Consider the following 27,624-nt stretch of genomic DNA (forward strand, 5'->3'; position numbering starts at 1 on the left):
TTGATTATCACTACAAAGGTTTTCTTCCTCCCCCCCTACTCTCCTGCTGGTAATAGCTCACCTTAAGTGATCACTCTGGTTACAGTGTGTATGGTAACACCCATTGTTTCATGTTCTCTGTGTATATAAATCTCCCCACTGTATTTTCCACTACATGCATCCGATGAAGTGAGCTGTAGCTCACGAAAGCTTATGCTCAAACAAATTTGTTAGTCTCTCAGGTGCCACAGGTACTCCTTTTCTTCATTCAAGGTGAGATGGCCTGTTAAGATGTATCCAGGGAGGAAAGAAAGGGGAGGAAGCAGTTGGGGGGTGGGGTGGGGTGGGGGTTAGCGGGTTACAGATGTTGTAATAAGCCATAAATCCTGTGTCACTGTGCAGGCTGTGATTTTTAACAACACAGTGGACTCTCTCTTTCAGCTGTGGGATCCTTCATGCAGCGTGCACACCCATGCACAAAGCTTTGCTTGCTACACACCTGCCTCCGCGCTTCTCCCTCTTTGCGGCTCCCCGCCCCTAGGATTGTTAATAGTTGTTTTTCGTGCGCTTGGGCTGTGCGGACTTTAGACCCGGCCCCCGGCGCTCCCCTGCCTTTCCACTAGAAGGCCCCGCTGTCCCTCTAGAAACTTCTCAGTCCCGCCTCCTGTCGCTGCCGCGCCTCTGCTCCTCGCTCCTGCCCTGCCCTGCTCTCCGCGCGCCGCGCCCCGTGCAGCCGCCCCGCGCGCCGGCCCCTGCTGCGGAGCGAGCCGCGCCATGACTGCGGAGGAGATGAAGGCGGAGGGGGCTCCCGTGGAGGGCGCGGACATCACCCCCAAGAGCGACGGGGGGGTGCTCAAGGTAAGGCGGGGGCTGGCTCGGGGCCGGAGCCCGCGGGCGGGGGGGTCAGGAGAGCAGCGCGGGGACGCACGCGAGCGCCCCCCGGCAGGGCAGGGCCGGGCCGAGCCGAGCCGAGCCGAGCAGCGAGGGGGGAGGTGCAGCGCCGGGGCCCGCCCGGGCGGGACGCACCTGGCAGCAGCCTGCGCCTTGCCCCCTCCCCGCTCCAGGACTCGAGGCCCGGCTGCCGGGTGAACGCTGCCCCGGCACCGCTTCTCCAAGGGCCGGGCGGTAACCAGGCTACCAGCCCGTCTTGCCGGAGGCTCGTACGGGCTCTGCGGTTACATACGAGCCTCTCCTCTTGCTTCGGTCCCTCCCGAGCGCACGGCCACGTGCGTGGCTGCAGCCGGCGGGCTCCGGGGCGCAGCAAGGTGCAGCGGCGAGCTCCGTCTTGCAGGCGCTGGGCGCCTCTCTTCCCCTCCCCCGCGCCGAATGCAGATCGTGATTGGGTCCAGCACCAGCCCTGCCTGGAGACTGGGAGGCAGCTGGAGTTGCACGTTACGCGCAATAGGGGCCCATGAGAGCCAAATGCAGCCCCTGGAGAGACTACAGGCTACATTGTTAGCTGGTGTAATGGGTCTGGCTCCACAGAAATGCGGGGCGCTCTGCTGATTTACTGCAGTTGAGAATCTGACCCTAAAGGTCCCAGAAGGGGATGCTCCATCTTGATGTGAATGGTCTCCCCCCAGACAAAGATGGAACACCGGATGCTTGGACCTGTAGTCACCTTGGGCCCACCTGCCTTTTTTTTTTTTAAAAAGAAAAAGGCAGGGGGAGGCTGCTATATATCAATTTTGTACAGATTAGGTGTGGGCAAGCTGTTGCAGCCGCAAGCTGGGCCAAGTCCCTGTGCCCTTGCTTTAAGAGGCATGGCTTATTGCCAAGCTGACTGCAGTGGTGCTTCCGATCACTCTACCCAGAATGGCAGAAGTCTGACGTCTCTCACTCTCTGAATTTACAAACCCTGTGTAACTAGCTTTCTTTCTTTCTTATTTATTTATTTCGTTCTTTCTTTATTTGGTATTGCTTCTCCATTTTCTCCACCCAGACTGCAGAGTAGAGCCCTGTACAGGACTCTTTTTTTTTTAATTCCACTTGCTCCTTCATTGTTTCTTGCGTTTTTATCCCACTCCCACCCACAAAAATCTTAGCTTCCTCAAGTCCCACAGGAAAGACCAATTCCCCCATGCTACTTAACAAAAAAAAAACCCAACAACCCAAAAAAGTCTGTTAATATAAATGGAATTCAGATGCCTTTTTTTTTTTTTAATATGGTAAACCGGTGAGAGGTTTAGTGTTTTCCTGCAAATTACTGCAGTCTGTTTCTCGCCCCCGCCCAAGCCTGCCCACAAGAAAGTACATTTTGTCCGTTCCTGCTATTATGGCAACGGGACCCACGGGATCCCAGTCCCACTGTAAGGCTGTACTGCAGAATCCCTTTCAAAAGTCTGTTCTGGTGATCATGGTTAGTCTTGTTGAAATGTGAGCATGCTGGTCAGTCAGGACACCCAGACACTGCACCAGTAAAGACTATATGGAATGAAAGATTTTGTCCACCCTCCTTTTGGGCTGGGTGGATTTCCTTGGGTCTGTCCTGCAACCAATTGTGTTAACATAAGTGTATTTGCACTAAAAGGGCATTACTGTCTTAGCCCCTGGCTTATCTATAGTGAAAACCAGTAGACTTTTAGCCTGCTTTCCCAGACCAGAGCTGACATGGATTTCTTTTCTTAAAACAAAATCCTGGACGACCCAGGGGATCAAGTCTGTCCTCCAAGAAGTGTTCTGTTCAAGGAAACAAGGGCAGAATTGGGCCTGTAAGCAGGTTTTGTAATGGGGGAGGGGAATTCATTCACATGTCATGGAAACTGCAGACACTTGCAGGGTTTATTTGAAGTTTACATAGTGTGTATGGGGATGGCTAAAATGCAGCCACTCCATAGAGTTAGCTGCACAGCTCAGATTGCTGTGTCCTTTGACCCCCCCCCCCCCCCCAGTGCATGATGCCTGTTAAGATTTTGAGATGTGATGGATTTGGGTGACTGTTATTTCACAAACCATAAAGTCCTACATTGGGGGTGGGGAGAGAAGGAAGGGTAGGAAAATAGGACTTTGACTTTAACAAGATTGTCAAAGTGTTCTCCTGCCAGGAGGGTGTGGGGTGCTGAGCAGAGGAGTGCACCTGAGGGATGCTGCATCACCACTTACTGCGCTGCCGTGGGCAAAGCAGCAAGCCACATACTTTCCCTCTGTTTCTATGAAGGATGGTGCAAGATACAGCTGACCACAGGAGCAACTCTCAGGTACAGGCTATGGACTCAGGAAGTAGCCTGTTGATCCAGCCTTTGTGTCTGAGCTCCCACAACACGAGGACATGGCTCAAGAGCAGTACCTTTTGTCCCCACCCCAAGCTTTCCAGTGAGTGAAGGGAGTGAAATAGTACCTGAAAGAAGTGGTGGTGGTGAAAAAACTGAGGGGAAAAAAAGAGAGATGGAAAGACAGTGAACAGAAGAGTCATGGCATCCATGCCACGATAAGGTGTGAGGGACACATGAAGTCCATCCATCAGTTTTTCAGGGGGCTATTATTTAGAGAGAGGGAGAGAAAGAGAGAGACCGACATAAGGGGCTCTCTTACATCAGTAGAAGTCCATGGAGTTACATTGGCATGAAACCAGTGTAATGGAGTTGGAGCACCAGGCCCAGGCACGGCTGTAAAGTCACTCCTGACTGTCTCCAGGGTGTAAAGGGAGTCAGTCCCTACTGGCCCAAATGCAAATACACTTTGGTAGGGATCATGGGCTAGGTGACAACATGAACAAGCATGAAGAGCACTGTGGTCTGCCTCTGTTCTTAATGCTATAGCTCTGTAGTAGCTAAAGAGGCTCTAATAATTAGTCAAGGGGCTTTTGCGTATTGACTTAGGAGCAGCAGAATTGGGAGGGGTGAAACAATAGGATTTTTCTCAGTGTTGAAGACCTGTCCAGATCCTGCAGACTGACAGTTTGTGTGGCATAACCCCACTGAAATCAGCGAGCCTGACTCTGATCTCTCATACTGCAATTTTTCACTGGTAATTGCTCCCTAGGTTTCAGTGTGATTGTTCCCGTTTCTCAGCAGTGTTGGATTATAATCAGACCCAATGGCTGTACCTTGGTGTTTCTGGAAGCAGCATCAGGCTTAGGAGTTTGGGCCCAGCACTTGGGCTTTTAAATAAATTAACCTAAAAATGAGAGCTTAGTCATACTATGAATGGAAAAATTAAGATTCTCCTGGAAGGGAAATTGACAACACTGTCCGGTATTGCAGGTGAAACTTGCTATCGTCCAAACTGAATGAAGCACAAAAAGTAAACCATACATAGGTTGTGCAAGGTCAGGCATGACTGATTTTTTTTTTGAGTGCCCAAGCTGAGACATCTTAAAGGAACCTGATTCTTCAAAGTGGGTGCCCAGTACTTTCTGAGAGTGACCCCACCTCAAGGATGTCTCAGATTGGCACCCCAGCATCAAAAGCCACTTCTAACAATTCAGGTCTGGATTGATTGATTGATTGATTTTAAGGGCGGGAGGGGGAAATCTAAATCTAAGGCATACAATTGGTGACACTATGGGCTACTTTAGTAATTTTCCAAGACCCAAAGACTATGCTTTATTTCCATGTACATATACTTATCTAAATTCAAAAATGGAGGCCTACAACCATAGCAGTTGCTTGAACTTCTGTCTTTCTTGACTGATGTCATGAAGTTGTTTCTTAGTTCACCAGCAATTTATTATTTTTTTTAAAAGCAACGCTCAGATTGGGTAGGAGGGATGGCAGCTATTGGCCATCGTGTAGTGGCTCACAGGCTGTATTTAGCCTTTGGGCTTCTCTCCCTATATAAATCTATACAAGTAAGGGATATTTTCCTGTTATAACTGGCACTGGTGGCTTTCCATTATTATAACACTCTGTTTCAATTGCTGATAAGTCTTCAAACTCTCCCATTCTGGACTGAAACTTTCTATGCTTGTGCTTTACCTTAGGTGCTATAGTTCAGTCCTTTTCCAGAAAGAAGCTGGTAGGAGGGTCACTCAGTGTACATTTTTTTTTTTTTTTAAGTTTTTTTTTTGGGTGCGGGGCGGTGGTTCTGACGGTCATAGTCTCCCAGTAGTTTGAAGAAGGAAGTCAAAATTTGGGTGGAATTTAATCCTGTCTCCTACTGTTACAATGAAAATCTGTCCTGATTTATAAGCTCTAGGGACAGTCTTCATTAGCACATGTGCAGATGAGTTTGTACAGCTGTTGGCATTCTGGGTTTTGCCAGGCTGCACTGCACATGCACCTGTCTCCTCTGAACCTCCTGTAGCTCTCCAGATACAGCTGGAACACAAGCAAAATGGAGTGTTCCATTCTTCCCAAATACTCTTTGGCCTAGTTGAAGTGCTGGACTAGTTTTAGTTCTGTCTCCTCCACTTGCAGACCTTCCTGGTTCCTATTACTGGGTAAGGCCTCGTGCCCTAGGAGGAAGGCAAGTAATGTTTCACATGTTACAGATTTGAGTAACTGAGGATCAGCGAGGTTGAAGGAGGTTACTACTTGTCGAGCTGGGAACTGAGCCCAAGTGGCAGTGCTTCTTGGAAAGAATATGCCAAATCTGTGTATTTGGATATGTTGTCTGCAAAATGGAGAGATCCCCCCACCGCTATCTTTACAAAGTGCTGTGAGTCCACGGATGAATGAGTACTCTGTAACCTAAGAGCTTTAACTCTGTCTCCAACTAGATAACACTTGGATTTGGGAATAGAACCCAGGCATCCTAACTCCCCATCTAATGTTAGAACATGTCCTCAGAAAAAGAGAGGGCTTCTTTCTCATTCACTGCATGTATGCTTTAGTACAAAGTTCTACTTCTGTGGTTAAGACAGCCATAAAGCATATGCATAAGGAAACAGAATTAAGATTTTGTGGATTAACTTAATTTTGGCACTTCCTAACTTTTGGGTGATGTCCCTTTAAAGTCCGGGGAATGAAAAGTTAGCTGATGGAGTGTCCCTTTTCTAAATAGGCACTATGCTGTGAAGCAATTATGTAAACAACTCTTTGCTAACATATTTAACAGTAGTTTGGTCAATGTTGGGATAAAAGTATTGCCATGAGTATGTCAGGGATTTCCTCTCAGTAGGGATGAGAGGAAGTTAATCTCACTCATTCATGAAATAGGGAGAAATTGGGATGACCACCTTTCTCTCCCTGCCAAAATAATCCCCAATGTTGAGATAAAACTCTCTCTCCTAAACTTTCCCATTTCGTGATGGGTAAATCCTGTAGCTGGATTTACAGTTACCATGTTTTAAAAAAAAAAAAAAAAAAAAAAAAAAAAAAAAAACACCTCCATTGGAAACTTGATATTTTCACTTGCTTCCTTTCAGACAGTTAGTGCATCTTTTAAGACTGCAATTTTCAAACCTGGGTGCCTGTAGTTAGGCTCCTAAATTTAGATGGCTAATACATATTTGGGTGCCTGATTTGTAGATTCAAAGCTTCAAAAATGTTCTTCGTCTTTCAGAGCAAAAACCCAACCCAGAATAGTTCAAATGAAAGAATATCTTATTGTAGCCAGGTAGTATTTTAGGGTGAATAGAACACAGTAATAGTAGTAATCTCCCCAGTTGGTATTGTCAAGGAAATCTGTATAGATACAAGGAAGCTGAGAGCTGTTTTCCCTAATTTCTAATCTAAAGAACAAAGTGTTACCTCTGAGGATAGTTTAGGCCTGCCTAGTGTTACACACATGGCAGAGTTATGTGACTTTGTTATCCAAACTGTATTTTTTGTATCCAGCTCAGTATCACTTATTGAGCATTTCTTTCTCAGGTTATCAAGACGGAAGGAACTGGGACAGAGTCTCCCATGATAGGTGATAAAGTGACTGTCCATTATACAGGATGGCTTCTGGATGGCACAAAGTTCGACTCTAGCCTGGACAGGAAAGACAAGTTCTCATTTGACCTGGGGAAAGGTAATGTCCCATGTTTTGTGTTTAACAGTCTGTTTGGCACCATTCACACTGAGGCTCCATGTATAATGATTGTGGCTCTATTTAATTGTTCCATAATTGCACATTTTAAAGTTCCTACATAATTGTGCTCCAGGAACTAAATGTTAATTTTTTTAAATTAGTCAATGGTTTTTGAAGAATGGAGTGTAGTTGATGCAGCAATGCCTGCCTAAGACTTTGTCTACATGGAAAGTCATTCCTGATTAATTCTGCCCAATTAACTTTCCGTATGAACATTTCTAGTATGGAATAAGAATGCCTTCTTTCAATTTTTCTTCCAAGCTGATTAAGGTAATTTGGAATAAGGCTTTCTTATTCCAGAATAAAGTGAGCTGTAGCTCACGAAAGCTTATGCTCTAATAAATTTGTTAGTCTCTAAGGTGCCACAAGTACTCCTTTTCTTTTTGAGAATACAGACTAACACGGCTGCTACTCTGAAACACATAGAAAGTTAATCATGAAAAACTATTCCCCTTTAAATAACATCTTATTGTAATATGGATTAATTTCCCCATGTAGAGAAGCCCTAAGAATGCAGATGGTCTGAAACAATAGCTTAGATAAGTGAACTGTCACATTCATCTCAGTGGGGGATTCACTCTGAACTGTAATGATAACTTTAAAATATCCACACTGGCTATTTCACTCCTCTCATCCTGGAAGAAACATCAAGCAAGCATGCCTATTTTTGATGGTTGGATATTGGAGCAGGTTGCAGTGGGGCAGCTGTTAAGCTGTAGAGGTAGAGAATGAGGAAACCAGCCCCTTTGCCCCTACACTTCTAAGTCATCCTTGGTCGAAAGGGACCAGGAAAGAAGAGAAGCATGCCTCAACTGTCTCCTTGATGCCAGAAGTCCAGTCACCTCTTCCACCATTTCAAAACCTCCAGCTTCTCCCAAAAATCTTGTACCTAGCACTTACATTTTGTCAATCCAAAAATTTCAGCACAGTTAAAAATTCGGGGACAGGGTAAAATTGACTGCCCTAAAATAATTAACGCAAGGAATAGTGTACCAATTGGATACGGGGCAGTGAATAAGAGGGCTTGATGGGGCCATGTCATCGGAGGTTCAGGCCCCTATTTGGTCTCTGGCTTCAGGCCCCTATTTGGTCTTTTCCCTCCTTTATAATTGTGTGTAACTTTATCTTTTTGGGGGGAGGCGTGGATTGAGGGGAAGGGGGAGTGGGAAGAAGGCAAGTTCTAGGGATGTCTAAAGGAGTTAGTGCCCCAGCTGTCCTCAGCAGTAGCAGAGCTTCTTCACCTAGATGTTTGTTTCATGTTGAAGGGCATCTGGATAACATTTGTGCTGGCCTCTGCCAATTGATAAAGTACAAAGAGAAAGGACCATCATTGTGGATTGTCTGTTTTCAAAATATGAAAAATCTCACACCCTAAGACCTTCCTCTTCCAAGAGTTTATTATTATTATTTCACAGCACTTGGCAGCGTGACAGGAACTTCAGACACGCTCCCTGCTTCAGATGGCTTGCAGTTTGTGTAGACAAAAGATTGGGGGGTGAGGGGAGCAACAATTTAGAGTTCAGCACTGTAGGCCAGATTTTGATTACTTCCACATTTTGACTTGAGTGGAATTAATCCTGATGTATACAAGCTGAAGTGAGAACAGAATCAAGTCTGTAGTTTCTATAAAGTGCCCAATCCACTTTTGGGTGTTTGTGTAAAATAAATATTAATAGTAATGACCACTTTCTCACAGCTGTTGACTTCTTTGATATGTGCCTAGCAAGTATATGACTGAGCTCTGATTTGTGCAGGTGAGGTGATCAAAGCTTGGGACATTGCTGTGGCAACTATGAAGATTGGGGAAATCTGTCAGATTACCTGCAAACCAGAATATGCCTATGGTTCTGCTGGGAGCCCCCCCAAGATACCTCCCAATGCCACACTGATTTTTGAGGTAAGTAAGGACTGTCATTGACTACACGTTGTGTAAGAAAGATGGTGCATTTGCGGTAGAATGTAGGGAGTGCATCTTAACTCCACCAGGTGATGCTTGCTTATCTGTAAATTCCCTTCATTAGCTTGGAAGACTGGGTAGTCAGTCAGTGGGAACAGAATGGGATGGTCCTTGCCCTCAGAATCCAGGACCATCTTGTGAACCTGCAGAAAGATCAAAGGGCTGGAGGAGAGAACTGTGTGACCTGTTACTCTTCATCTGGTCTACACTCTAGATCTGGTAGCAGACGTAAGGGAGAATGACATAGAGGTGTAGCTCACTCTAGGGTAGGATCGAAGACAGTACCTTCTTGGAAGTCCAAAATAATACATTAAAAGTGAAATACTCCTTTATATAAAGAGGGAGAAAGGATGATCTGGAGGGGCAGAGAATGAGAACTCCGGGGTTCTATTCCCAGCTGCCGTTGACTTGCTGTGTAACTTAAGTTAGGGGGTTCTGTAAAATGTGAGTAAGGGCTGGTGTACACTGGAAACTTACATGTCTCGGGTATGGATCTATACCGGCCTAATCCCCAGTGTAGACAGTGCTAGGTGGACAGAAGAATTTTTCCATCAACCTAGCTACCGCCTCTCAGGCAGATGGATTACCTGTGCTAACAGGAGAAACCCTCCTATCTGCTTTCAGAGTAGCAGCCGTGTTAGTCTGTATTCGCGAAAAGGAGTACTTGTGGCACCTTAGAGACTAACAAATTTATTTGAGCATAAGCTTTCATGAGCTACAGCTCACTTCATCGGATGCATTCCTATCAGCATAGGTAATGTCTACACTGAAGTGCTGCAAGTTACCCTAGTGCTTTTTTACCTCAGAAGCATAATTAATTTTTAGTAAAGCATTTACAAATTATATATGTTTCCTATCTAAGGATCTTAACAGTGAAAGAAGAAAACTGGTTAAGATTTGAAGTAGTTGAAAAATGAAAGTTTAGAACCCACTTCCATTTTGCAGGGTTCCAACCAGACCTACTTTTCACTTTATTGAAACTACTATACATTTTTCATTTACTCAAAAAAGCCACTAACAGCAACAATGATAGGATAAATGTCTCTCCAAATCTTAGAGATAAGGTAGGTGAGGTAATGTCTTTTATTGGACCAACTTCTGTTGATGGAAGAGACAAGTATTTGAGCTACACAGTTGTTTTTGCCACAAAATTTCACACAACTTGAGAGACAGTTTAGGATTTTTAAGTCTAAACCAACTTTGTTCCAAAATTATGACGAGCTCTAATTGAGATGTTCACTGAGTTCATCAGTAGCATTAAAACAGTGAATTGTAGTTCTTCTGCAAGAATGGAATATCTTGCTAATCCTTAAAGTAATGTAAGGGAGCAGTTGCAGTGTGGTCCAAGAGTACACTGGTGATCTGCAGAGAGATGGATCCACAAAGGGACTTGAGCATTGCAATCATCAGTGTTTATTTAAAAAAAAAAAAAAAAATCACTGGCATCCAAAAAGCCTGGGTTAGTCACCTATGCTCCCTATACAATTCATGGGGAAAGCTACTTGTCAGATAGGCATTAGGCCAGAGAGAAAGAGAGAAGGCCTCTATAGTCTAGTGTTTAGGATATGGGAAACCCTGGGTCTAGTCCACCTACCCCACTGACTATTTAATTACCCATTAAAAATGGAACAGCTTCAACAGGAGAGATGCAGAGAGGTCTACATCAGACTATCCCATAGTTCAGTGGTTAGGGCACTCAATTGAGTGGTGGGAGACCCCAGTTCAAATCTCTTCTTTCCATTAGGCAGAGGGTGGAATTGAACTGGGGTCTCCCATGTCCCAGATGAGTGCTCTAACCACAGGACACAAAGCTATAAGGGAGGGACCACCACCACCTCTTAGTTTGAGTGGGCACTGATCTAGTGAGCATTCTCTGAGCACGCTTACCGCATTAGGACTCAAAAGTGAGATGGGTGTGGGCAACACTTACCTTTCCCAGGTTCAAGGATCACATGAGGATTTAGGCGGGAGATGGGCATCCAGACTTCTCAAGTGAGGCAGCAGCGTGCGTGCCCAGAGGCAGGAACTTGGCACCTAGGCAACTTTTTCAGTGACACTTAAGTGCTGAGTGAGTTTAGGTACCTACAGGAGTTGGTGGCAGCCAAGCAGTGGTTTTGTGGATTATAGAGGTGCCTAAGTCCATTTGTGGATCTTGGCCTTAGTGCTGGCACTTTTCCCTTCCTCCTACTGCTACAGGTGTCCAGAATCTTTATTGCAAGCAGCCTGGAGACCTGTAAAAGCAGTTGGAAACAGAAGGAGGCAACTTACCTGCCTCCACGAGGAGCCACTCTTACATAAGAGGAAGTGGGAGCAGCCTTCAAATATTGGAGCCATCCTGGAATTAGAGCCTACCAGCCACCAAGACCAGAGGAGTGGCTGGGTGGGGAGGGAATGAAGTAGTTGGGCAACATATCCGCAATGAGGGTGCTGAGTAGGGGAACAGACTGGATAGGAGGGGGAAATTGACTTATGTCAAAAGGAACAAAACTTAAGTCGCTAAATCTTGTTCTTTGTATTGTAATTCTTCCTAACATAATTTTTTCCATGTGAGCAGTTGCTGCAGCTGCCATAAGGGAATTCTGGGTTTGTGAATAGAAAAGTGTGTGTACTGGGGGAGGGGGAGGAGTTGTTCCATGTGACCATCTTTCTATCCATGTGTTCGCCATACTTTGGGAAAGCTTTACCCTTGTTGGAAGGAATGTAGCTCCCTGCTTGGTTTGTGGGATGTTCTCAGTTGAACAGAAGAAACTCAGAATTTGAACCGAGATCCTTGCAAGTAAAAATATTTTACATTTCTGTGGTTGTTTCCATCAGAGAGAGATGACTTTTTACAAAGTCATTAACATTATTCCATCTTACAGGAGGTTGGTGGGGGAGGAGAAGAAGCTAACAACTTGCCCACTGTCATAGTAATTCTGTGGCAGAGTGGGACTAGAACACAATCTCCTACTCCCTGTAGACAATGTTGTCTCCCTTGCAAAAGCAAACAAAATGCCGGTTTTTTTTTTTTCCCCCAGTTATTACATTTATTCATTTATTTAAATGATTCATCATTAAGAGGCAGGAGTGCAGGTCAAAAGGACTCTGGTTCTGACTTAGTTATTCTTTCTAGTTTTTCTAGAGGCAAGGAGGTTTTATTTGCCTACTTAACAAGGTGTTAGACTAACTAGTTCAAAGCATGGTCTACATTAAAGTGTTACTGGTATAGCCTGTCTGTTAGGGGATGGGGGGAGTGTGTTGCTAACATACCTGTGCTGAGGAACAAAAAACAAATCTATAGTATATGCACCTATGCTGGTATTAAAGTGTCTTAGGCTGGTAAAGCTTATTTTGCTTTGCTGAGCCAGCACAAGTTACATCAGCATTAGCAGTATAACTGTCTCTCTGCAAGAGGGCTTTGCTGCTTTAACTATACCAACGTAATTAATGTCAAGTTTTAAGTGTAGACCAGGCCAAAGTTTGTACAGTGACTTCTAAAATGTAAAAACGCTATAAAAGTATAGTCATCTTTAATGGAAAATGGAGGCTGGTCAACACGGTTGAGAATGTAAATAAAATCTAGTGTGACATTTTCACATGTCTTTCCTTCATTCTCCTATTAACTTCTGCACACTAAATCACCTGTCTGCTTGAAGATATTTCTAGTACAGAAGAATGATGGGGATAGACTATTGGGAGTGAGGGCTAGGTTGTAAAACCTTGCTCCCAGTGATGAGCTTTTGCCCATGTGAGTAGGTCCATTGGAATTAATGAGGCTACATATGCAATTAACTGTTTTTGCTAATGGGAATAATGGGTTCACAATCTAGACCTAAAATAAAGACCTGGCAATCATTACTCAGGATCTCTCCCTTCAGCTAATTATGGTTAATTTGTATTAGGTTATTGGGCTATGCATGTATACAGTGTATTGTTCCCTACAATACATCTTTGTGTGTGTGTGTGCAAGTGCATGTACATACAAGCAGAATTATAAAGATAGCCTGAGAAAAGGAAGCTACTTTCAATGCTGGAAGGCTTTAACCTCCACTGTTACAGTCTTCTAATGCAGGGGTGGCCTGAGGGCCTCATCGAGTTTCCAAAACTGTATGGAGGGCTGGTTAGGGGAGGCTGAGTGTGGCCCCCGCCTCCTATCTGACCTGACACCCTTCTTCCCCTGTCCCCTGACCGCCCCCGGATCTCCCACCCCTGACTGCCTCCCTGGGATCCCTGCCCCATCCAACTCCCCCGTTCCCCACCCTCTGACCCCCCCAGCCCCTATCCTGACCCCTGACCACACCCCCGAACTTCCCTGCCCTCTATCCACCCCCTTCTGACCCCTTACCCTGCCGCCCGAAGCGCTGGTGGCGCTACAGCTGTGCCTCCTGGAGCACCAGGTCAGGCCACGGCTCTGCAACTGTGCTGCCTGGCCGCCTAGAGCATGGCGCAGCGCACTGAAGGGGAGGTGGAACATCAGGGGAGGGGCTGGGGGCGAGCCTCCCAGGCCAGGAGCTATGGGGTCGGGCAGGAGGGTCATCTGGCCCGTGGGCCGTAGTTTGCCCACCTCTAATGCAGGGGTATGAATTTTCCCAGGGTCAAAGGGACAAATAATTTAAATTTAACCTTAGCGTAACTGTTCTTGAACATGAGCAGCTGCCAGCTGACCAGAAATATACATCAGGGCATTAGACTCAAAACCCCAAAACAAAACATGCTACTTGGCTAGTTGAAGAAGCAGTTCCAGTGACCCAGCTCGTAGCAGGTATAGCTCTGTGTGTAAGTAGAAAGTAATGGCTAAGTAGAAAGCAACTGTTTCTCTGCTAGATCAACCAGAGCTCATTCTTTAGCCCGGGGTGGGCAAATGTTTTGGGCCACATCTGGGTGGGGAAATTGTATGTAGGACTGGGGCAGGAACAGGCACAGGGCAGGAACACGCTCAGGGGAAGGGGTTGGGGCAGAGGAGGGGTACGGGGTGTAAGAGGGGGCTCAGGGAAGGGGGTTGGGGTGCAGCACAGGGCTCAGGGAAGGGGTACAGGAGGGGTGCAGACTGCAGGAGGGAGCTCAGGGCAGGGAGTTGGGGTGCAGAGGGCTCATGGCAGGGGTTGGGGTGCAAGGTGTGGGCAGGGAGTTGGGGTGCAGGAGAGGTGTGGGGTGCTGCAGGGGGCTCAGGACAGAGTTGAGGGGTGGGATGCAGGAGGGGTTTGGGCTCCGGCTCAGCGCCGCTTAGCTAAAGCGGCTCTGGGGTGGCAGCGGTGTACACCGGGGCCAGGGCAAGCTCCCTCCCTCCCTCCCTGCCTGTCCTGGCCCCACGCCGCACCACTCCGCTCCGGGAAGCGGCCGACATCACGTCCCTGCGCAGCTTTGGGGCACGCGCTGTCCTTGCCATGCCTCCAGGTACCTCTCCCGAAGCTCCATTTGGCCGTGGTTCCCCGTTCCCGGCCAATGGGAGCTGCGGGGGACGGTGCCGGGAGGCAAGGGCAATGCACGGAGCCCTCTGCCTCTCTCCCCCCCCCCCCACCCCCACAGGGCCCCAGGGACGTGGTGCCGGCCACTTCTGAGAGCGGTGCGGGGCCTGTGGCACCATGGGGGGCAATCCTGCGGGCCAGATCCAAATCCCTAAGGGGCTGGGGCTGGCCTAAGGACCATAGTTTGCCCACACCTGGTTTAGCCCAAGGCAGAGTCTCTGCATTTCACAGGAGTTCAACTTAGTGACAAGGTATGGGTTTAGTCATACTAGCTGCCAGCAATCATGTGTGGCACAGTTAAATATATAAGTGAGAAGATGCTGCCTCTATTTGAAACCAGCTCTGTGGGGCATCCTTCTATTAACCTCTTTTTGATGTAGGAAAATTTAAAATACAAGTTTATTCCAAAAAAGTATAATGGACATATTCACTGTCAATACAGTATGAATGAGTAGCAACAAGCATGGAGCATCTTTGATAGCTTGAACGTGCTCTGAAACACTTCCTCTTTACCTTCCTAGCTCGTGAATATGAAAATATGAGCTGTGTCTCACTCCTCTGGATGCTTTGAAAGACAACTCCACATGAGATTGACTGACTATATTTTATTTACATAAATTTTCACAAGCTGAGCTCAGGTGTTCCGCTGCCATTCTACTAAAGTCCCCAATAACACAGGTATAGCTTAATCTCAGCCTTTCCCTAATTGCCCATTCTTCCTTAAGTGGGGATCTGTGTAACATGTTATGGTTATATAGTTGTGAATAAACAAAAAAAAAAAAACCAACCCTTCATTTTATAGAAACAGGTGCATGTTATTGTTATTAAAAGGCCTCTGTTTCTCCAGAAGGCTGCCCTGCACTCAATGCCCTTTGCTCCTCACTACTTTAAATAATGCCTTGATTCACCCTGCAGCATGATATAAGTGGCCTTGAATCATCCATGGTGAAGCTAGAAGGTCCAGCTCCTCAAAGCTATTTAGGTGCCTAACTCCCATTGAAATCAATTAGAGTTAGGTGCCTAAATAACTTTGAGGATCTAGGCCAAAGTCTCTGTGGTGTCTGTGTTTCCAAGCCCAGATTATCCTTCCTAGCAGAGAGTTCTCCTCTTTTCCCCCTCCTACAAACAGCACCCCTAAGGTGAATACAAGCAGAAACGGAGGATGCTGTCAGCTGCCTCTTTGTCAACACTGGGGAAGTGGTTTTGTTGGGGGCAGGGATGGGGAGGCCCACATCTTACTTTCCTTCCTTCCTTTTGCACTTTCCTAATAGAAAATGATAGAGCCTTGGCCTGAGTTCATTTCTCCAAGCCAGGGATTCCCCCTTTTAAGGCAGGTCTGGGAGCATGTTTTGTAGTGTGAAGATTCCATCGCATATTTCCCTTCCTTCCCAGATGTTCCAGTGTAGGGAACAGGCCACAGGTTTCTTACCTAGAAACCATACTCATTCCTGCACATTCATAGGAGCATTGGTCCAGAGGCTCTGATTTGTTCTGATGAGGCAATCAAAAGCCTGGGACATTGCTGTGGCAACTGTGAAGATTGGAGAAGTCTGTCAATTACCTGCAAAACAAAGTACTCCTATGGCTCTGCTAGGAGCCCCCCTAAAACACCTCCCAATGCACACATGACCTCCCTCCCCTTCTTGAGGACTTTCCTAACAAAAAATGCTAGAGTTTTGGGCTGAGTTCATTCCTCCAGGCCAGGGATTCCCCTTTGAAAGGAGATCCAGGAGAGTCCTTGGCTGGGTGACTCCATTGGAATGCACTGCTGCGGCGACCACAAGGTCTCTGCATGGATGTGCTTACAGATTTGTAGGGATGTGCATGGTCCCTGGCTTGGAGCTGTGGCCTGTTCCCCCTGATGGAATGCCTGGGGAGGAAGCCTATGATGGAATCCTCATAGATCTCCTCCCTCTTTGCCCCATTATGTGAATTTTACCGTGGGAGGGAGGCAGTCTGCCTCAGAGCATTTAACCTGGTTTATATCCCCAGGAGGGACTTCGATAAGAATACCAGTTGCATCAAGGAGATGACTTTGCATTCCTCCCCCATCCCACTGAAAAATGCTGCATTGTTCTGATCTACTATCTCAAAAAACAAAATTGGCCCACTGTCTTGTATACCTTAAGGCCCAGGAGCCAACAGTACCCCGCATCCTCTCCAGGCACTGTGGGGATACAAGACTTTTCTGACTAAAATGTTTTTTTTGCAGTTTATTCATGCAAAAAGAAAAGTAACTCTAAAGCTCTGGTGGAAAAATATCATTGTAATCATTTTAAGTGGCTCAGCTTGATTCTAACCCAGTAAAGACTGCAAATACACTACAGCTTTTATGCCTGGGGAGAAGTGTGTTTGAGCTTTCAAATGCTTGTGCTGAGCAGCTTGGGAGGAGCTTTTCTATAAAGAAATAAGTTCCAGTAATATGATGCAAATGACTTTTCTGAGAACCTTAGGGGAGAAATTCCAAAAAGCAACAGCTTCTCTTCTGAACTGAAGTCTGCTTTTCACTAACCTCAACCTGCTCCTTCCTATCCTCTGCTTCCCCTCGCTGCTATTATGCCTCAGACCCTTAGCATGAGTGCTCTAATACTGAGTGTTCTAAGCCATGAGTTGGGGCCTCCAGCCTTTCTTTTCCCAGTAGGAGTCCTTCCACCCATCTGCCTCCCCCTTCCCTGCCCTATATCAGCTGACTAATGAAAAAGGGAACCATCCCCCAGACATAGAGCTCCCTACTCCTTGCCCTCTGCACCTGATCGTGATTTAGCTGAAGTCAGTGAAGGAATCAATAAGGCACTTAAACCAAAGTAAGTGTGTCCACGCCACAGGGTTGCACTGATTTACTAAATCAGGTTCTAAATCCATTTAACTAAGCCACTGTAATTTTTACTTTTATGAAAACAAGGCCTCAGAATGTAAAGTTCCCTTTATTACCACCTGCACGTTAGCCAGTTAATTGAGGAGTTGGAACGATGTTACAAAGTGATAATCTGCTAGCCAAAAGAAGTTGCATTCTGCAAAAGAGGGGAGCAGGCCCACAGCCGGTTATAACTCCCTGTTTCTTTGCCCTGTGCAGGTCCAGTGTGTTCCTGGTAGGCTGTTCTAATTTAGATCAGCTGGTCACAGTCCTCAATAGACAAGCTGAGAATTTCTAGAGAACAGCAGTGCTCCAGCCAGGGCCCCTCCCTCTCCTTATACCTGGGACAAGTGGGAGGGATGGTATAGAACCAGCTTTATGCCCATGGAGAGCTTCCCTCCTGCAAACAAGGGGCTTCTCAGCTGGCTGGATAAAGCCACTAGCCAACCCTGTGATGCCACTTGAGCAGTGCTACAGTCCTGGATTGTGCGGAGACTCTGACCCAGGAAATCTTTCCAGCAGTTGTTAGATGTACCCAAAGGATTAAAACCTTTAATGGCTTGGAATTAAAGCTAGTTATGAAAATCCAAACTAAATGAGCAGTTATTGTAGAACAATTCCCTTTTCTGTAGGGAGGGGCGAATCCCTTCCTTCAGTGTCTCAATCAGAAAGTCCCAGCTCCCCTGCAGTGACATCACGTGCCATGGAAAAAAGAGGGAGAAACACATTGCATCCTGGGAGAGGGTTAGTGGGAAGCAGAAATGAAAGTGCCTTCTCATGTCGGGCTTTGTACACAGTAGGCTCAGGAGTGTGCAGTTGGAGATTGAGCAGCTGTCTCGTCACCCCGCCAGCATTTGGCACTGGTCACAAGCTGCTCTCATTTCTCATTTTTCCCTCCTCCTGCCAGATTCAATATGTATTCGAAAGTAAATAAGAGAGGGCTAGGACAGAGTGTGAAAAAGCTAGATAGATGCATGCTAGCATAGGGTTTTGACTTTACGGAACCAGGGACAGAGGCTTGTCATCAGCAAAGTGTTGTGGAGTAAATTGGCTTGTCCTAGTCTGGTCTTTCTCCCATTTCTCTCTGGTCAGAGTGTTAATCTGGGATCAGGAGCCCAAACAAGTTGAGAAAGAATTAACTGGAATCAGAGGCTGATCACAGCTCAAAATTATCCCTTAAAAGAAAGTCCCAAGAGAGAAGTCGTCTCCTCAGATTGTGCAAGTAGAACAGTGTTCTGTTGTTTACAACTGTCAACACCTTTCCAGATCCAGACATTCTGGTCCATTCTGTGGGACGCCACCGCAATGACCTTGGGCAGATTTGTTTGTCATCTTAAAACAGGGTGCATTAGTCTAAACAAGGCTGATTATAACAACCGTGTTGCTCATTTATACTCTTTGCTTTTACCATCAGTCTCACTACAGCATGTTTATTGGTCAAAACCATCTCTTGTTACCATTGTCATAACATAAGACTTGACATGGGTGATCAGATTGCTGGTCCATCTAGTCTGATATCCTGTTTCCAACAATGATCTAAGACAGGTCCCTCGGGAAGAATTATCAATTCTTAAAAATCTGGAACTAGACTCTCATGCCACACTATCATTGAGAACTCAGGTTCATGTTCCAGCCAGGTCAATTTCCAACTGTTTGCGTTTCTCTTCCAGCCACCTACACGCTCAGAGTCAGTTTGGCTTCACTCTTCTCTTCTCAGTACACCTGAAACGTAGCGTTTCCCAACCTGGCCCCCTTCACTTCAGGGTGGGCAAGGTTAGAGAAGAACATGGATGGAAATAAAATGAGAGCAGCAAGGGAGCTAAGGCCTAGGAGAAGGATGATATGGAGGATGGGGGACCCTCATTCACCAATCCATCACAAGGGGAGAAGGAGGGCAAATGAATATAGGTTGGGAATCACTTGAGTTCAGCTGAGATAAAGCTGGACTGAGTCTCAGCTCTGTCTAGACCCCTGAAGAGCTCCTCCTGGGTTTCCTTTGATCCTGTGCAACCAGCCCCTTGGAATCTGTCTCTACTGGGGCTCCAATCCTGTGCCTTTTGAAGTCAATAGGAGTTTGTTCGTTGACGTCAGTGAGAGCAGGATCAGGCTGCAAGTGAGCAGCTTGCTTCAGCTGACATAGCTGCGCTTGATGTTTCAGCATGTTCCCCCTCACCTCTGGCTCTCTCTGCCCATCTTTCCCATTTCTACCTCTTCTTTTTGGCTCATGTCCAGACCTGACCCAGTTAACATTTCTGTTTCCTCTGGAGTCCTATCTGAGAGCAGGTCATGGCCATGCCCACTCGTAGTGCCCTGAATTCCAGCGCTTTACCTCAGCACCAAAGCAGCAACCCAAGTGAAGCAAGTCCATCAGGCTTTAAAATGCTAGTCTTTAATATTATCTCTGCTGTGTTGCCTGTGTTCCATGGGGTTTTTGATGTAAACGCTCCCCCCATCCCCTCCCACACAAACACACACTGCTTTTAAACAGCCTGTGGAAGGACGAGGGCTGGATCTTGCCCAAAGTGTCATCCTGACTTCACACAGCATCATTGTTGTCAGTTAAACAGTACACAGAAGGCAGAACTGTGTGGTCACAAGCTTGGTAATGGTCCATAGTATTCAGGCTTTTATGTTCTTTGGGGGCTTCCAGCCACTAGGGGGCTGGATATAATCACAAACACCTGAGCTGCTCTGACTCCATTTTGCAGAAGGGCAGGTACACTCTGCTTATGCAGTAGCCTCGGCCTTGGTTGTCTGATGCCTGAAACATACAGTCCTTTATGGGCAGCGGGATTTTCAAAGGCCTCTCTGCTGTGGCTTTTCCTCTCATGACTGGAGACTGAACTCCATAAGATCTCTGTGTTGACACTACAGGAATTAATGTAAGGCTGTCCTTTTCTCTGCAGATAGAGCTGTTTGAGTTTAAGGGAGAGGATCTCACAGAGGATGAAGATGGCGGAATAATCCGAAGAATCCGTACAAAGGGCGAAGGCTACTCCAAGCCCAACGAGGGAGCCCTTGTAGAGAGTAAATCTGTTTCAGGGGGCAAATGCAGGAATATTAAAGGAAGTTGCCTTGTGTGTGGGTAGCAGGATGGCTGGTCACTAGGTAGCAAAGGAGCCATTCCAAAACCACCTCTCATTCTGCTGCTGGACAGCTTTTATCCTTCTACCAGAAACCTGACTTGGGGACTCAGGAGGCTTTGTAGGGCTGCCCAGGTGCCCGCCCTCCTTGACAAGAAGAGCCAGACATTTTTCAGGAAGATAGAGAGCATGGGGAAGGTTCTGACGTGTTCAGTGTTGCACAAAGAAGAAAACCCAGATGTGCAAGTGAAAGGGTTTAGTGGGTTTAGCACCAGATGTTACATATGCTGCCCAGACAGTCTTTTTAAAGGGAAGAAGTTGCTTAATACAAGGAAGCTTGGCATTCTCCTGGTTCCCTCTGCTAGCTTCTCTCTTGCTGCTCTAGATACCCTCTAACCTGCCTGTGGGATTTTTTTGTATCTCAGTACAGCTAGAAGGTCAACATGGAGATCGAGTGTTTGACAAGCGGGAGTTGCGGTTTGAGATTGGAGAAGGAGAAAATTATGACCTTCCTCCTGGCCTGGAACAAGCAATTCAGAGAATGGAGAAGTCAGAGGAATCTGTGGTGTATCTCAAACCCAGGTAAGCATCTGCTGAACTCCAGTGGTTTCACTAGACCAGTGGTTCTTAACCTGGGGTGCACGCACCCCTTGGGGGGTGCAAGATGCCCTTTCTGGGGGTGTGAGACATGCCAGATTTTTTTAGAAAGTAAATCATCGAAAACACAAATTAACCACAGGCACATAAGTATAACTACCTTGTTTCATCAAACCTATGTATTTATTAACATTGTACATTTTTTTTAACGATTACTGTAATATACAAACAAAAATATATCTAGGTTTAAAGAACTGACCTACTTCAACGATTTTTGATAAAGCGTGCGAGAACATATTTTGATTTTTATAAGGAGTGCAAGAACATATTTTGAGAACCAAAGGGGTGCATGCAGGCTGCAGTAAAAGTTAAGAACCACTGCACGTGACTGTGGTCCCAGTACTTCTGTCTTTTGATTATTCTGGGTGTGATTGTAGCTCGGGGGAGTGGGTGTGTTTTCTAATTAGTTTAGTTCTGCCCCCTCGCCCCCCAGAATACCCTGGTCAAAATTTGGATGGCCCCAGAAACCTGATACCTGGAAGTATCTAGCTAGCTGAAACTTCGGTTGAAGAAGCAGCCAAACTGGAATGTGGGTGGGCATTAACTGCATTCCCCACTCTTGGGGTGGAAGAGTAGCATTGGCTAAAGAGTTCATGTAGGAACATAGGGATTGCTGTACCAGAACAGAGCAATAATCTAGCCATCTTCAGGGGCTAGGGAGAGGTGTAAAAACTGCATACTGCTCCTAACTATTCAGCACAAAACTGTGGTGGTCAATTCCTTCCTGCCCCCCCGAGAGTTATTATGCTCTGAAGCACTTGGATTCACAGCCATTGTCATTTTCATCCCAGCCTTTGGGACTTCACATGCTGTTCCTATCTGTATAGATGTGCATGCCCTTTATTGACTCTTAATAAGCTATTTACCTCAGTAATACTCAGTGTACAGTGATGCATGTGAATGAGCTGGGGGTAGAGGATGGACGTTCTTGAGATCAGCCTTTTGGCCAGTCCGATGTGAAAAAACAGCCAGCTCACAGATGCTCAGGTTAGGAGAGAGGCTGTTAGAAAATCCCTTTGCTGATAGAACAGCTATGAACGTTTTGTGAGGCCTTTGGGGAGAAGAAAGAATCTCTCTGCTTTCTCTGAAACAAGACCAGTTTATGTCCAAACCCTGCATCCACCATGGGAGCTGTTTCGAAGATACACATTCTTGAGTGAGTTGAGAATGGCTGGGCCTGGAATATGGAGAGCCAGCTACTGCAATTTTTTTGATGGTCCTGCATGTAAGTAGTAGTTCCCCTTTTCAAGGAAATAAGACAGATTCTGTGGAAAGGGGGAGATGCAGGCTTCATAGCAGGATTGCAAGCAAGAGAAAAGTTTGTCCTCAGTTTCCTGCAAGCCCTGGCTTGTTTTAGGTTTTGAAATATTTTAATGAGTCTAGTGCTAGTGAACAGTGCAACTTAAACAGCAGTTGGTACCAGATTCCTCTGTTTATTTTCAGAATGGATAGAGAACAGGCAGCAGCTAGATATGCTCCCCCAATCCAACATGCTGGCACCTGAGCTTGAGGGACTACCTTCAGATGGGAGGAGATAGCTCAGTGACCAGGCTCATTAAATTCTTGGCCTCACAACAAGAGAGGCATCTAGTGCCAGTTACCAGTAGTTTTATGGTGTGGTCACATCCACTAGTAACTGAACTGAGACCAGCAAACTCATTTCATAGAGGCCACCTAACAGCCACGAGATGGTAACAACTTCGGGTGGCTGCTGACCCAAAATCAATACAAACTGGTAACCTATAGATGAAAGACTTTGCATTCCAATCCCACACAGTCACCCTGGCCCCACCCCTGCTGTTTTTAGGCAAAAACTGCTTGTGCCTTTGTGTCTTTGGTAACACTGAGCAGAATGTGAATTTGATGCATCTATATAGGCATGTTCTCTTGGCTTCTGCTTCCCTAACAGAGAACATGTCTAGCTGGATTCTTTAGAAGCCACTTATTTCTCTTACAGCTACGGTTTTGGGAGTGCTGGGAAGGAGAAGTTTCAGATCCCTCCAAATGCAGATCTGCAATATGAAGTGAAACTGAAAAGCTTTGAAAAGGTAGGAGCAAAGGGATGAAATCCTGTTGAGATGGGGAGAGAGGTGTGTGTGGATACAGGCTCTGCCTGAGAGAGCACGAGGAAGAGGTGAACTTTGATCAGCTGAGGATGGGAAAAATAATAAACCTATGGAAGGTGAAATGGGAATAGGAATCCTTGGACGAAATCCCCTGTATTCTCAGTGGACCCACATCTGCTTTGAACAGCATCTCTCCTGCTGTAATCCAGTTTCCTCATGCTCAGTGGTAATACCTCCACCCATTCTTCCATGCTTTCCTTCCTCTCCTTACCCCATAAAAAGATGCAGCACATACTGATTGATTTCTGTAATGCTGCCTGCAGTGACTCAAGAGCCCGAGTACCAACCTCAGGGCAGACTGTTAGGAAGCAGGACACAAACCCCAAACTGATTTTGAGTTTATACTTAGATTTCCCCCAACAAATTATCAAGTGTAAACTCCTCAGGCATTATAACAGCCCTAACCGTGGCGTCACAGGCATCCCCTTGGGTACTCCAATCCATTTCACCACCCAGGTGAGCTACTTTTGTGGTAGATCATCCCTTATACCAAGAATCACAGCAATATTCAGGTCACTCCCAATCCCAAAGGACCAGTCACTTTACCCCAGATCATTTGTACCTTAGATCTCACACCAAAGACAACACCTGTAAGCAATTCTATAATAAACTATCTAAAGATTTATTTACAAGGTTAAAGCAGGTAAACAGATACACAAATGAGTTAAAATCTTAAGTTTTGAAAAGTAATAGAAGTTTCTATAATAAGCAAGCTCTACACAACCTTTAGAGCTAACCCAGGTTAAGCACTGGGGATTTCTCACTTACGCCTAGTAAACCTTGCCCCCCATAGTTCAAGCAGCATAGATTTCCTTCTGTTTGGGATTTGATTCCTCTTATCCTTTGTGCTCTGAGGTGAAAGCTCAGCATCTTCACAGGGAGAGAGGGGTAAAGAGACAAAATGACAAACATCTGTTGTCCTCTTTATCATCCCACAATAGTATGTCTGGTGTCAATGGACCTTTCCCATTGGGTAGGATGTAACCCCTTCTGTTGGAGATCAGCACTTTACACTAGTTAATGTCTTTCTCCTGTCTGGTGATTTACATAGTCACAGAGGCTCACAATACAAGTGTTCAAATATTATCTTACAGTACAGGATACAGATATTTTAAGTGAGATCAACGTCTATAACAACTCACAAGTATTCAGTAAAGTGTAAACACTGAACACAAGCTTACAATTCTCATACCTGTTTTAACAATACTAACACACAGTTGAGCCAGACTGATTCCAGCTCTGTATTTGTCAGTGTTGAGTTGAGACATGGATACCTTGGCATGAACTGGCACATGATCTGCCAGCATCACAGTTTCTTCCAATATCTGATGGATGACTGAACTGTTTCTGTCTGGACAGGCTAAGGAATCTTGGGAGATGAATACAGAAGAGAAGCTGGAACAAAGCTCCATTGTGAAGGAGAGAGGCACCCAGTACTTCAAGGTAAGTTAGAGTCCTCCCTGCGTGTGGTCAGCATTGCCCAGTCCCTGCTACAGGTCAGTATTGGTGCTGGAGAAGACCCTGTTGCAGGGCTGTCTCACACATTGATGGCATGTTGCATGCAATGTGCTGTTGAAGATAGGGGTACTTAGTTTTTTCTCGGATGCTGGAGGATGGGCCTTGGAGGTTTTTTTGTCCTGTTAGGGAGCTCTCCTGGGTGTCCATTCTGCACTTTACCTGGGGACAAAGAGCTGGAGGTGGAGCCTTGCAAGATGTACCCACTTGGTATTTTCCTCTCTTATATGTCTCGGGTTAGCGATCCTGGGGCTTTTGCAGCTCTACAGGGAGTTCTCCAGTGTGCAGGAACAATGTGGCAAAGCTACAATGCTTGAATTTGCTGCCATGAGACAATGCTACACATGGGCAAGATTCTGCCCACCAAGGGGGGCCTGAAGTGGCCATGTTACAGCTGGGGTCCCCAGGAGGAGTTTTAGCTGTCATGGCTGCTTTCTTCTTGGGGGCTTCCATGGCACACATGCCAGAGTGGTAGCTACACTACCCTCAGAGACTACAGCATGCTCCCCACTCTCTGCATCTGAGCAGTTGCAGCAGCTGGTGCAGTGGGGGGACAGTGGTATCCTGTCTTTCCCTGCTCTGTTTCAGCCATCTGGCACTCATGGGGGACTGTGCTCCCCAGTGGGATTCTGGCCTGTTCCTGTGATTTGTGCACAACCACTCAGAAGCGTATTACTATATGATTGTATCTTCATGTACAGCACTTGTGTGGAGTTTGGCCACAGAAAAAAGTTCTCTGTTCACCTTAAGGTAGCTGTTCCTAGGTTGAAAAGGGGAGTAGGGAGTGTTGTGAAGAGGAGGGTGGAGCTGGACTAACTCCAACTTTATTGACTACAGGAAGGGAAGTATAAACAGGCAACATTACAATATAAGAAGATTGTGTCCTGGCTGGAGCACGAAACAGGCTTCTCTGAAGAGGATGATGCAAAGGCCAAGAGCCTGAGGCTTGCTGCCCTCCTTAACCTGGCCATGTGCCATCTGAAGCTGAAGGAGTACTCCCTAGCCTTGGAAAACTGCAGCAAGGTAACAAGGTTTTATACACCCTGGTGAGCAAAGTAGGCAGAGCAGCTGGATCTTGCTGTAACTAGCTGGGCAACACAAATCATTGTGGTCGGTTTGTGCCTCTCTCTGACCCTGGATCCACCTCTGGGAAGGGCCAATATATCAAATTCCTCAATGGAAATGATTATTCTTTTCCATCTTCATTCTCTGGGGGAGATTTTTTAACAGCTTCTTGTCTGAGAATCTCTAGGCACTTTAGAAAGGAAGGTAAGCTATACTTTACAAGTAGGGAAATGGAGGCACATAGAAGTTAGATGACTTGCCCAAGGTCACACAGAAAGTCAGTGACCCAGCCAGAACTAGAACCCACATCTCCTGACTCCCTGTCAGATGCCCTAGTTGCTAAACCACACTGCCTCCCTTTGTCTTACTAAGCCCAGAATTCCTGGAGTATTTACCCTGTAAAATAAGCAAGCTCATCCCGTAAGTGTCTCCTGCTGATTGTCTGGATGTATTTCCTGAAACCAAACTACAGCCTGCTGCTCCCTTCCTATCCAGGCGCTTGAGTTGGACAGCAGCAATGAGAAAGGCCTTTTCCGGCGTGGCGAGGCCCATCTAGCTGTCAATGACTTTGAATTGGCCCGGGCAGATTTCCAGAAGGTGCTACAACTTTACCCTAGCAACAAAGCAGCCAAAGTGCAGCTACTAGCCTGTCAGCAAAAGATCCGGGAGCAGCATGAGAGAGAGAAGAAGATGTATGCCAACATGTTCCAGAGGCTTGCAGACAAGGATGCCAAGGTAAGTGGTAGCACACTGCAAAACCCTGGGAGAACTGAACGGATAAATGCAGGAAAAGAGGCAACAGGGATTGGGGCATTCTGCTTGCCATCTTCAGTGCTGCCAATGGTACAAAGGGAGGACTCCCCAGCACTGCATCTGCAGAGAATGGAAGCAGCCCTTTGGTATCATGTTTGGCTGCGTTGTCAGAGCCAAGCAGCACAGAGAGTTGTGTAGATTGGAAATGTTCTTTTACAAATCCTCATCATTCAGAGCCAAAATGGAGTCAGAAGCATGTGCATGTTGTTGCTCCCTGCATGAACCGGGCCTCATTTAGGAAGCACTGCAAGAAGCACCTCTTTGCCCAGACCTCCCTAACTGCTGTTGGTTTCCTAGCTAACTGATAAAACTTTAGGGAAACAGGGTGCATGGTCTCTGCATGAGAGATCCTGAGTCTCAGCTGAGCCCCTTAGGGAGCCCAGATACCCTGCTGATGAGCACCAAATTAATCTCTGTTATAGTGATAAGCTGCTACAATGGGGAAGTGGTGAATGTTTTGTTCAATTTTTTCAATGTCTCCCATGTAGCCAGAAGCTGATACCCTCCAGACCAGTGACAGCTGTAAAGATGACACAACCATGAAAGAAGACAAACAGAACGGAGCCGAAGATAAATCACAAGTTGATGCAGAAGCATAAAAACAAACCCAATTCCATTAGTTTTGTAAACTGAAGAATTTCCAGTGAATTAGACCTTTATTTTTCTATCTGGTTGGATAGTGGCTTCAGGGGAGCAGAGGCTAGGGCCACAACATCGCAGTCATTTACAGCATGTCTATGTAGGAAACTCGGTGGTGGCCCAGATCTGGTGTAATCCTAGGGACTTTATTTATTCATTCTAGCTCTCTGTTGTTGTCGGGAGGTCTGTCAGGATTCCTTCTGCTCAGTTTCATTTCACTCTGCCATTGGTGTCTCTCTTTTTTGTGGTTCCAGCTCATTCTAATCCCAGTCCTGCTTCCTAAACCCATTTGATTTTTTTCTTTTAAAGCAATCTGCCTTTCCCGAGAGAATCCTCACCTGAGAGACCTATGAACAAATCACTGCACCGAATTTTTCCGCCTCCACCTTGCTCCTTGCTGTTGCCTCTGTTAAAGCAGAGACCCCCTCCCATGAGTAAGTGTTGTAACCCTCCTGCTATGCCTGTTCTTTGCACATTGCTGAAGGTGAAGACTGTGAAGTCAAAGCTTGAGCAATAAAGCAGAAAAACTCCCAAA

The 27,624-nt window shown here is 46.2% G+C and overlaps 1 protein-coding gene across 1 annotated transcript; it reads left to right on the forward strand.

Annotated features, from left to right (window-relative positions):
• Positions 1–479: 479 nt before the first annotated feature.
• Positions 480–27,624, forward strand: FKBP4 (FKBP prolyl isomerase 4). Its single transcript, XM_038380803.2, has 10 exons — positions 480–837; positions 6,732–6,876; positions 8,691–8,833; positions 20,098–20,218; positions 20,700–20,856; positions 22,889–22,979; positions 24,417–24,500; positions 25,410–25,595; positions 26,133–26,372; positions 26,939–27,624. Exons 1-10 carry the CDS (start codon positions 754–756, stop codon positions 27,047–27,049), a joined length of 1,362 nt encoding a protein of 453 aa, XP_038236731.1. The 5' UTR covers positions 480–753; the 3' UTR covers positions 27,050–27,624.

This window comes from Dermochelys coriacea, chromosome 1 (genome assembly GCF_009764565.3).
Source record: "Dermochelys coriacea isolate rDerCor1 chromosome 1, rDerCor1.pri.v4, whole genome shotgun sequence".
In the NCBI taxonomy this organism is placed as follows: domain Eukaryota; kingdom Metazoa; phylum Chordata; order Testudines; family Dermochelyidae; genus Dermochelys; species Dermochelys coriacea.

Bases quoted from the DNA above. Each gene is read 5' to 3' on its own strand.
- FKBP4 (XM_038380803.2), top strand. From the start codon at position 754: ATGACTGCGGAGGAGATGAAGGCGGAGGGGGCTCCCGTGGAGGGCGCG. The intron at 838-6,731 runs GTAAGGCGGGGG...TTTCTTTCTCAG, and splicing joins GCGACGGGGGGGTGCTCAAG to GTTATCAAGACGGAAGGAAC. The intron at 20,219-20,699 runs GTAAATCTGTTT...TTTGTATCTCAG, and splicing joins CGAGGGAGCCCTTGTAGAGA to TACAGCTAGAAGGTCAACAT.